The sequence below is a fragment of the Myotis lucifugus genome, unplaced genomic scaffold, assembly GCF_000147115.1.
Source record: "Myotis lucifugus unplaced genomic scaffold, Myoluc2.0 scaffold_922, whole genome shotgun sequence".
NCBI lineage: Eukaryota > Metazoa > Chordata > Mammalia > Chiroptera > Vespertilionidae > Myotis > Myotis lucifugus.
The window spans coordinates 6,097-16,598 of NW_005871970.1; the positions used below are offsets into that span (position 1 = coordinate 6,097).

Sequence of the window (10,502 nt, forward strand, 5' to 3'; positions counted from 1 at the left end):
CCGCAGGCCGCCTCGTGGGGCTGTGAGTGTGGCTCAGGCTCCGGCCGGGTCGCCAGGGCATAGTCACTCTTTAACTGGGGACAGCCAGCGACTCCTCTTTCACCCCAGGCTGTGCGTTACGGCCGCAGTGACGCGGGTGCCTGCAACAGAGCATCTCGGGGAGACTGTGGACTGACCCTTGAGATGCATTACCAGCTCCTGTCCCAGGACCAGGGCAGCTCGGCTGTGCTCTCAGATACCTTTTTTAAAAATATATTTTATTGGTTTCAGAGAGGAAGGGAGAGGGGGAGAGAGGGAAACATCCATGATGAGAGAGTCATGGATCGGCTGCCTCCTGCACGCCCCACACTGGGGATCGAGCCCACAACTGGACATGTGCCCTGACTGGGCATCGAGCCGTGACCTCCTGGCTCATAGGTCAGGAGGTGGACGCTCAACCACTGAGCCACACGGCTGGGCTCAGATGCCTCTTTGTGCCTGACTCCCCTCATTAGAGAGCAGGGCCGCTCCGCTCCCAGACCCTCAGTGTTAGGGTGAAGCTGGAGGTGGGACGGCCGAGGGCTGCACCCGAGGCAGGGTGGCCGGATTAGGCTGAGTTTGTGAGGATCAGAGGTTAGGGGGGAGGTGGAGGGCCCGCAGGCACTCGCACAGGAGCAGGCGAGGGTTTGCAGGGTAGTGATGGTGGCCGTCCCAGCAGCGGGGCCTGAACGTTTGGGGACTGTGAGGAGAAAACAGAGTTTTAGTAACTTAGAGCAAACACGGCTTCTCTTTATTGTTGTTTTTTTTTTTTTACTTGATGAGCTCGCTTTGTTGCCATACTCACTTCTGCTTTTTTAAAAAAATATATTTATTGATTTCAGAGGGGAAGGGAGAAGGGGGAGAGAGATAGAAACATCAATGATGAGAGAGAGTCATGGATCGGCTGCCTCCTGCGCGCCCTACAGTGGGGATCGAGCGGGCAACCCGGGCATGTGCCCCGACCGGGCATTGAACCCTGACCTCTTGGTTCATAGGTCGATGCTCAACCCCTGAGCCACGCCGGCCGGGCTCACCAGTTGCCTTGATCATAGATTTCAGTTTCTTCGGGATTCTGAGGAGACGGGGCCTTTTGCAGAGTTAGTCAGATAGACTTCCTGGCCCCGGGAGCCTTGGGGCCGCTGTGGGAATCGGGGTCCTGTGCCCCAGCCTCCGGGCACCGTGGGTGCAGCCACGGATGCCGAGATGGTGGCGGAGGCGTCGTGGGGCCTCCCTGGACCGCAGGAAGCCGCAGGCGCAGTGCGGGACTGAGCCACATTAGGGTACCTGCCTCTCAGCCTGCTGGCATAGCCCCCAGTTAACAGAAAGCCGTCAGCGTCAGGTTGGGGAGAACGGCTTTGTGAGCGAACATGAGTTTCAGGAACCCGAACTTGCTTTGCGAGTGAGGAGTTGGGAATTCTGAGTCCGGTGCTGCCACTTATATTCTGAGAGCAGGGCCTCAGTCCTTTCTAACTCCCGCCCATTCAAACTTTGAGCGTGGAACTATGATAACTTCTCCTGTTTACAAAGCTTACTTTCCTGTGAGTGTTGTAGATATTTATAACCTGTTATGAATGGAAAGAGGAATGCTCATAAAACTAATTTCTAGCAATCAAAGAATTTATCATTGGAAATTGGCTATTTGAACAGGATTTAAAGCAGACAAAATCCAGCCCGCCCAGAGGCCCATCTCTGCGTGTGCTGTGGAATCGCAGGGCCCGTTGCGGTCCCCGAGGCCGCGAGCACTGCGATCCCTTCCTGTCCAGGGGCGCCGGCCTGCCAAGGCGAGGGAAGGAGCGCACGGCCGCCTGCTCACAGCGCGGGGTCAGAGGGCAGCCGCTTTTCTTCCAAGAGAAAAGCGCGACGAGGGGGCAGGCGGTCCGGCGGGACACTCGGTTGTAACCTCTCGCTCTCATTTTAATCTTAGAGGATGTCTGAATGTCTCCAGATCTCACTTGCTGTTTGTAGACTTGGCATCCGCACGGTAAGCAACACACATGGGTGCGGTCCCCATGCCGGGGGGTGCTGCTCGAGGAGCTGAGTACGGAGAGCGTGCAGCCGGGGACTGGCCTCACTGTCCCCATTGTCCCCACTGTCCCCACTGCCTGGGAGCGGGGCTCCTGCATGACCCGGGGGAACAGGACTATGACCCGGGCGCCTGTGTGATTGTGGGAGGACCTAGGCAGGGGGTGTTCGAGCAGAAGGATTTGTAAAAGCGAAATTTCAGAAATAATGCAGGTGCCCATCAGTAACAGCTTGGATTAGTGAATTGTGGAATTTTAATTTCATAGGGTACCACACAGCAGCGAAAATACAGGAACTAAAAGTAAGATCCATGAGCTACCGCTCCGCAGTACACACAATCCATTCCACAGACACAGCGTGGAGTGGACAAAGTTACAGGAAATACACGCGTGTGGTTTCATTCCACAGAGTTCCAGAACTCAGCCACCTTCGCTGTGGGGTCGTAGGTCTGGGTAGATGATGTAGAAGAAGAGTTCAGTGTGGTCGCTCCAGGCAGCAGCTCTTGGCAGGGGAGGTCCTGGCGGGCTGCCGGGGGGTGGCGGTAGAACCCGCTCGCACCTGTGGGCTGACGCCAGGGGCACTGCCAAGCCCCCAGCAGTGCTGGTCAGCCCTGAGCCGCCTGCCCAGAGGCCGGCCGGGCTGGGTGGAGCCCCTGCTCAGGCGGTGGGGGAGCGGAGGCGTTGGGGGCCGTGTGGTATGGGGCCTCTCGCCTGGCACGGGGGTGCTGGGAGTTGGCTGTATCCTTGGTCTTTGATCTGCCCCCTTGCTCGATGGCTGTATTGTGTGTGGGATGTGCTTGCCTGCACCACAGCAAGAATGTGTCCAAGTGTTTTGGGATTTTTTTCTCATGAGTCCGTGTCGATTCACTGAGACGCCCTGAGCCCCTTTCTTACTTAAAGGGAGGAAAGGCTGCGGGTTTTATGTGTTCGGACTCTACAACTGAAATGAGCAATTGAAGGGGATTATAAGCCTGTGGCAGACACGCTGGGGACACCGCGTCTAAGGTGGTGAGCGTGTGCAGGTGCGGGGCTGAGGACTGAGCGTGTGGAGGCGGATGGAGCCGCCGCCGGAGCCAGGAGACGCCCAGCCGTGCCCCCCCTTCCCCGGGAGGCAGCCCTCTCTCCAGACGCTGCGGGGAGATGATGTGTATTTAGTCTTAGCCCTGGAAGCGGTTCCCAGGTTTCCAGACGGGACCCAGGGCTCCGGGGAGAAAGGTCCCGCAGTCTGGGCTGGACTTAACCTGGCTACTGACCGGGGCAGGTGGAGGCGGGAGGTGGAGAGAGAGGCTCCTAAACCAGGCGTCCCTCCCAGGAGGCCACTCCTCCCGGGCGCGGGGCCCGTGCTCCTCCCGAGAGGCCGGCGGGCACAGGGGTGATCTCGTCTGCGAGACAGAGGCGCCCTGTGTGGGTCTGGACGAGCTTGGCCTGAGCAGAGCTCACGGGGCTTCGGTCGGGGGGGAAGGAGGAGCGAGTCCAGCCAGGAGTCCGCAGGACAGTGGCGGGTCTGTGCTTCCATGGACCTGGCAATGGGACCGGCCACACGTGACATGGACCTTGACATGGACCTTCTGCACCTTCTGTGGCAGGTCAGCTGGGGTGAACTATGGGGCAGAGGGCACCTCCCTTCCAGTGACAGGGTGAGGGCAGGTGGGGTGAACTGTGGGGCAGAGGGCACGCGGGGCACAGGGGCCTCCCTAGGAGCGTCAGAGCCGTGGCCCCCCCACTTCTCTCAGGGGGACAGGACGGTCAGGGGCAGCGTGTGGCCTTGGGCCTGGTGTGTCTGGAAGCAGGATGAGGGCTGGGGTGGGACTTGAGCGTCTAAGGCCTTCCTGACCCCTGTGACCAGAACTCGAAGCTCAGAGGCTTGGATGGAGGGAGCACAGGGCCCACGGCCTCATGGTTCACCCCCCCACCCCCTCCACACACACCTGCATGCACTAAAGTCCCATTAGTGACGAATGAGATTTGAACTAAATGGTACCAGCAAGATACTGTGCGTGGTGAGTGATGTGGCTTCGTGGTAAACCGGCTTTTGAAACTGGAGCTCGGCTGGGACAGTCTGCTTGGTCCGGGCGTGTTCCTCCGGGGATGCAGGATGCGTCCCTTCTCTCGGGTCAGGACCGGGCCCGGCAGACCTTTGCCTGCAGCCCTGAGGGGCCCCTCCCGTCTCGGCTCTCTCTCTATACCCCGACCTGCAGGGGCCGGGCCTCCTTCCTCGGTGACTGGCACAGCAGCCCGTCCGGGTCCCGCACGGCCCTGGTCTCAGCCCCCTGCTGTCCCACCTACTGTCCCACCTCCTCGTGTCCGGCCCCAGGCCTGACCGCCCCGTCCAGCCTCTCCTCCCTGCTGCCCTGAGCTGGTCAGCAGCCCCAGGCTGAGTGCAGGTCTGACAGTGAAAGCCCGACCGCCACGCGGTCTGTAAGGCGCCCCGTGGAGCCTGCCGAACCCGCTCACCTTCTCACCTTCTCGCGGCCCGTTGGCCGCTGCCCTGCCCTCTGCCCTCTGCCCTCTGCCCTGCCCGGCGTCGCGTGCTCCGGGCACACATGGCTGTTTTTGGCTCCGTCTGAGCTGTTGTCCCCGGCAGCCTTTGCGTGCGCTGATCTCGCAACCTGGAGGGACCGCTGTCACCTCTCCTGGGAAGCCGGCCGTGACTGCGACCCAGGTCAGTGCTCCTCCGGTGTCCCTTTCCTGCACCCTGGAGCCCCTGGCAGCCGCTTCATGTCTCACGCCTTTGCCGCCCTTTCGTCCTCCGACTGGACGGGCAGCAGAGGCCGTCTCCTCAGCCCCTGAGGGCTGTGACCGAGGTCACTGGTCACCCCGACTTACACTGAGAACTTGCTGAGCGTGCTAAGGCCTCTGTAGGTGACGTCGCCAGCTCACAGCCTCGCAGAGAAGGTGCCGTTGTCCCCGTGTCATGGCGCGGGCGTGGGGTCGAATGTCGTGGCCCCGCGGCGGGGACAGGCGTGGAACCAGGTCTGGGCTGGCTGGAAGCCCTTCGCCCGCACACGGCTCCTCCCCGATGGTGACCTTTGGTGAACCTGTGGGCCTTACTGGAGAACCGTTCTCGACAGTCCTTACAGGTCTGCAGGGCCAGGCCGGCCGTTCTGCAGCACATGTGTCCGCTTCGCGCCGTGTGATGGTTTCTTCCTGCCGAGCTTCGTGCTGAACACTTTTGCCCAGAATTTTGCGTAGGCGACGTCGCGTCCGCAGTGCATGTCCCCAGGGGCGGGCGACGCTGATGTGACCGACAGATGCTCTTTAAGTTCATAGTCACCCCCAGGTCTGAGGCTGACACGTGCTGGCTTCACCCAGATTCACAGACTCCCGCACTGAGAGCCTCCGGGTCCCTCATGCACTGACTAGTCATCTGTATTTCTTTCTTTTTTTAGTCCTCACCTGGGGATGTTTTTTCCCATTGATTTCTAGAGAGAGTGGAAGGGAGGGAGGAAGGAAGAGAGAGAAAGTGAGAGAGAGAGAGAGAGAGAGAGAGAGAGAGAGGGAGAGAGAGAAAGACATTGACACAAGAGAGAGAGAGAGAGAGAGAAAGACATTGACACAAGAGAGACACTGATTGGTTGCCTCCCACATGCACCCCGACCAGGGCTGGGGGTCGAACCTGCAACTGAGGTACATGCCCTTGACCGGGAATTGACCCTGGGACCAGGGCCATCTGTATGTCCTCATGACAGCTCGGTGGCACTAAGTCCGTGTCGTGTGGCTCGCTGAAGACTCGGGGTGTTTTCAGACCGGCAGTATCTTGGTCTGGATGGAACCTGGAGTCTTTTCCTTCCCTGGACCACGGTGCCAACACGCAGTGCACCTCTCTGGGCAGGCTTGGGGTGGGCCGCGGGCGGCTGGAGGCGGAGCTGAGCTGGGCCCCGGGTGTGTTCTGTCGCTGGGAGGTGAAGGCCTCGGGCCTCTGCTGCCGCCTTCACGCTCAGGGCCGGGGGCGTGGGGTCGTGGCCACAGCGATGCATCTCCAGTGGAGGGGAAGTTCTAACGGTATCGTCTCTACTAACTGGACTTCATGGGTGGAGAGGGGTCTCGCCTCCTGCCTGTAGGTAGCCTGTTTATTTTAAGCCAAAACAAAGAAGAGCGCGGAGGAAATCGGCCACGTTACAGTGGCCATTCCCCACAAAGGGCCTTTGTGCGCCTTCTCGCTCCTCGTTATTAATTGTAGCTTCGAGGCTGGGTGGGGAGGCTTTTTCTTGATAAGAAACATGGGGAGTTATTAATTCAGGAACTCACAATATTTTTAATTTTCCTTTTGAAGTGACGTGGTGCCCCCGACAAGGGTGTATCCCGTGGATGGAAACTTCCACCCGGGGAAACGGCATTCGTATGTTGCCTTTCCCAGATGACGGAGTTTGTTTCTTCATCCTCGCCCGAGATATTTTTTCCCATTGGTTTTTTAGAGAGAGTGGAGGGGGAGAGGCAGAGAGAGAGAGAAATATCGATGTGAGAGAGACATATCGGTTGGTTGCCTCCCCGCTCGGGGCCGGGGATCGAACCTGCAACCGCGTTCATGCCCTTCATTGGGAATCTCGCCCGAGACCTGGCAGTCCTGGGGCCAGCGCTCTAACCACTGAGGGAACTGCCCGGGGCTGGAGCTGTTTTCTTGACAGATGTGCAGTGGTTGGTCCTGGGGCCTAGCTTTGTCTGGACGGGTAAGGTCACTTGTTTTTGTCGACGATGGAAAGTTATTCTGGAACACAGCGGCCTCCAGGCTGTGGTGCACTCGCCCCATCGCTCGGGGACACAGGATTAGTCCTGTGTGTGCAGAGGGAAACTCGCTGACCGCGCAGGGGCTGGCCTTGGCGGTGGAGAGCTCAGCGGATTCCCACAGCCGCGTGACTCGTCCATCACACACGTGACTGCACGCGAGATGCGCTGCACCTGGTGCTGGCGTGGACCGGCTAGTCCAGCGGTTCTCAACCTGTGGGTCGCGACCCCTTTGGCGGTCGAACGACCCTTTCACAGGGGTCGCCTAAGACCATCCTGCATATCAGATATTTATATTACGATTCATAATAGTAGCAACATTACAGTTATGAAGTAGCAACGAAAATAATTGTATGGTTGGGTCACAACATGAGGAACTGTATTTAAAGGGCCAGAAGGTTGAGAACCACTGGGGTAGGGGATGCGTCCCTCATCCTTCGGGTTAGCTGGGCCCCGCGTGCAGGAGTGGCTCAGCCTGTTCGTGGGCTAGCTGGGGCATGGCCTTGGGGGGGAAAAAGGGTGCCCCGGCCATCCCAGGGGGCTCTCGGCTCTGGCTGGGGCTCGGCCAGGGCCCTTCTCCCAGCCACGCTGCCACGCGGTCCCGGAAGGCGGGGGCTTCTCCTCCTTCACTGCCGTTGCTTGTCGCTCCAGGACCGACAGGTTGGGGGCGCTCAGCACAGCCTCCTGGCTGAACGCACGAGCTCCAGTAGTGCCGACACGGTGTGCGCACGCCCGGGCACAGCGTCAGGAGGCACGGCTCCCACGTGGCTGGGAGGAGACGTGTCCGCGTGCAGACTCTTCTGTCCCATCCCCTCCGCCCACTGGTCCCTTTCAACCAGCCTGCACCTGTGAAGAGGTGTGGCCGCTCACACCTGTGTCTCAGCAGAACGCCCTGGCCTCGGGCATCAAATCCGCAGGGCACAGAACTTGGGAATGCGGAGTTGGTGTTTGAAAGTAGATGACTCTTACGTGACCAGATAAATCAACGAAATGGAGAGGAATGTACTCAGATTGTCCCGACCATTGGAAATATTGACAAGCTACAGCGTGATATTTGCCCTAGAATTAGGAGGAAGAGGTACATTTCCATAAAGACTTACTTTCCATGTTACCGTGGGTCTGTCAACATTTGTTGCCTATTTGTGTTGATCAATTGTTGACCAATAATTTCATAAACTCAGCCCATAAGAACAATTTTTAAAAAAATATTTAAAATTTAAAATGTAAGAAGCCAATTTCATTTGCAGGGAAGCACCATAGAGTGATCAGTATACGATTTTCAAACAAAAATAGATTAAGATTGACATTCCGCCGGCGACGTGGAGGTGATCTATGACTTCAAGGAAAACGATAAAAGCAACATGATGAGACTGCACAGGAGCTTTCTTTTTAAAAAGTAATGTTTCTTTTTTAGAAATATATTTTGATTGATTTCGGAGAGGTAGGGAGAGGGAGAGAGAGATAGAGACATCAGTGATGAGAGAGAATCATTGATCAGCTGCCTCCTGCATGCCCCCTACTGGGGATCAAGCCTACAACCCAGGCATGTGCCCTTGACCGGAATGGAACTGGGGACCCTTCAGCCCACAGGCCGACGCTCTATCCACTGAGCCAAGCCGGCCAGGGCTAAAAAGTAATGTTTTTCAAATTCTGTGTTATTTAGAGAGCCCTTGTTCATGGAAGAGATTGAGTTTGTTTCCAATGTGGGCATTCACAGGTCAGCGTGTAGACGTGCCGTGACGGCCAGGGGCCAGGAGCGGTGAGCGACGCTGCGCCTGAGACGCAGAAGGCACGGTGTGGTGCATGGCGCAGAGCAGACGGCCTGGGCTTCGGCGTGGGGGTGGGAGGCCCTGCTGGGCGGTGGTCGGAGGGGAGGTTGGCAGAGCGGGGCTTGTCTGTCCGGCTCAGCGGCACCGTTGTCCGATCACTCCTGACCCAGAGGTGCGCCCTCATTACGTGTCTCGGGTGGACGGTGTGACTGGCAGTCTCCCCAGTGGGGAGCATGGCCCTTCGCCCTTCGGCCCAGTGGTCACTGGGTTCCTGCTTCCTTTCTCCCTGGGCCCTGGGTGTAGACAGTGGCCGGGCAGCACAGGCCTACATCTTCCTTATGATCTTACATTTGTGACTCAGTCCTCATCTTTCCAGGTGGTGATCCCTGCCCCAGCCTGCACTGTGGGGTAGGGAGATGTCAAGCGGCATTTGCGTCCCTGTGTTAATGCCCTCGTCTCCTGTTTGTCAGCGAGAGGAGAAGCTCATGGGAAGGCCATTCTGCAGCTTTATCTGCACATAATGCTGGGTGGGGTGTCACAAAGCCACTCCTAACATCAGACTTTTCCAATCTATTCTTTATGAATGTGCACTGCACGTCAGCCTGTGATTAATGTGCTTAAACCCCATAGCGCTTTGCTGTTGGCCCTGTAATCGCTGCCTTAACATTTCCCGACCATTGTGGCCGCCACGGGGAAATTCGCGGCCCCTCATCCTGCCGAGTCCACCTGGCCGCGGAGATAAGCGCCGGCCCGCGGGGCTCCCGTCACGCCCGTTACTCCCAAAGCCCGTGCCCGGCGGGAGGAGTCAGTGCCTCTCATTAGCCAGTTTCCTGCCGACACTTTTAATGTGGAAGGAACATTAACTGGATTTTTTGGGGGGAGGGGGGAGCTAATGGAGGAGTGAGCTGGAACCTTTCACCGGTTTGGAACTAGGAAAAGGCTCCCTCTGATGAGGTCACACGAGGATCCCGGCGAGGCTCCCGCGGTGCTGGCCGGGAAGGCGAGAGCAGTGCACCTGCCCGTGACCTGATCTATTAGAGGAGGAAGAAACTGTTTGCTGTCTAAGAAGAGGGAACAAGCCCTCCAAACTGCAGGCGTAGGATCTATAATGATAAAAGCTAATATGCTAATTAGACTGGACGTCCTTCCGGACGACCTTCCAGACGACCTTCCAGATGAAGCCGGGGCTGCAGTCCCTGCCGAGTGCTGTGCTGGGGGTGGGAGGAGGGACTGGACCAGATGTTCTCAGGTTGCTCAGGGCACATGCCGCACGGTGACACGCGGAGAGAAGCCAGACTCCTCAGGGCCTCGTTGATGGCATATCTAGTCCCAGGATTCCCATGCCCACCTTCTGCCCGGTCCAGCTTGACCAGGGCCCATTGCACTTCTCCTCTATGCCCAGCGAGGCTCCAGAGGGGACCCAGCCTCCTGACCCCGAGGAGCCGCCGATGGTCCCGGAGGCCTCGCTGAGTCCCTTTGTAAAGCTGAGCTGAGCACGTGGGCCCGTTATCAGAACCCGTCCTGCTGACTCGTGGCCCGGCGGGACCGAGAAGGACAGACCCGGGTGCTGCAGGCAGGAACAGAGCCGGCTCCCGCTGTGGCTGCAGGAAGTGTGATCCCGACTGGATGCTGGTCCAGCACTGCCCCCGGGCTCCCGGCCGCCAGCTGGGATGTGGACGGTCCAGTCAGTCCACATTCTCCTGGGATGCGGCCCAGGGAAAAGTCATGTGAGTTTCCTTCGGGCCTGAAACAGGAAGCCTGAGCGTCGCCCAAAGCTTGGGTGCCACCTCCTTCCGTCCCACCTTCAGCTGCAGAGGACAGATTTTGGGGGTGAGGGTCGGCCATGGGAGGCGCCCGGTGAGCGGGGCCAGGCGGTGAGGGGGACCAGGCGGTGAGGGGGACCAGGCGGTGAGCGGGGCCAGGCGGTGAGGGGGACCAGGCGGTGAGGGGGGCCAGGCGGTGAGGGGGGCCA

At 58.7% G+C, this 10,502-nt stretch overlaps 1 protein-coding gene across 1 annotated transcript in view; it reads left to right on the plus strand.

Annotated features, from left to right (window-relative positions):
- Window positions 1-1,945: 1,945 nt before the first annotated feature.
- Window positions 1,946-10,502, plus strand: part of LOC102420523 — a gene marked incomplete at its 3' end in the record, with an annotated part of 139,640 nt that continues 131,083 nt past the window's right edge. Inside the window, exon 1 of the mRNA XM_023747593.1 lies at window positions 1,946-1,999. Within this exon, the coding sequence (XP_023603361.1) occupies window positions 1,946-1,999 (54 nt within the window). The remainder of the gene's footprint in view (window positions 2,000-10,502) is intronic.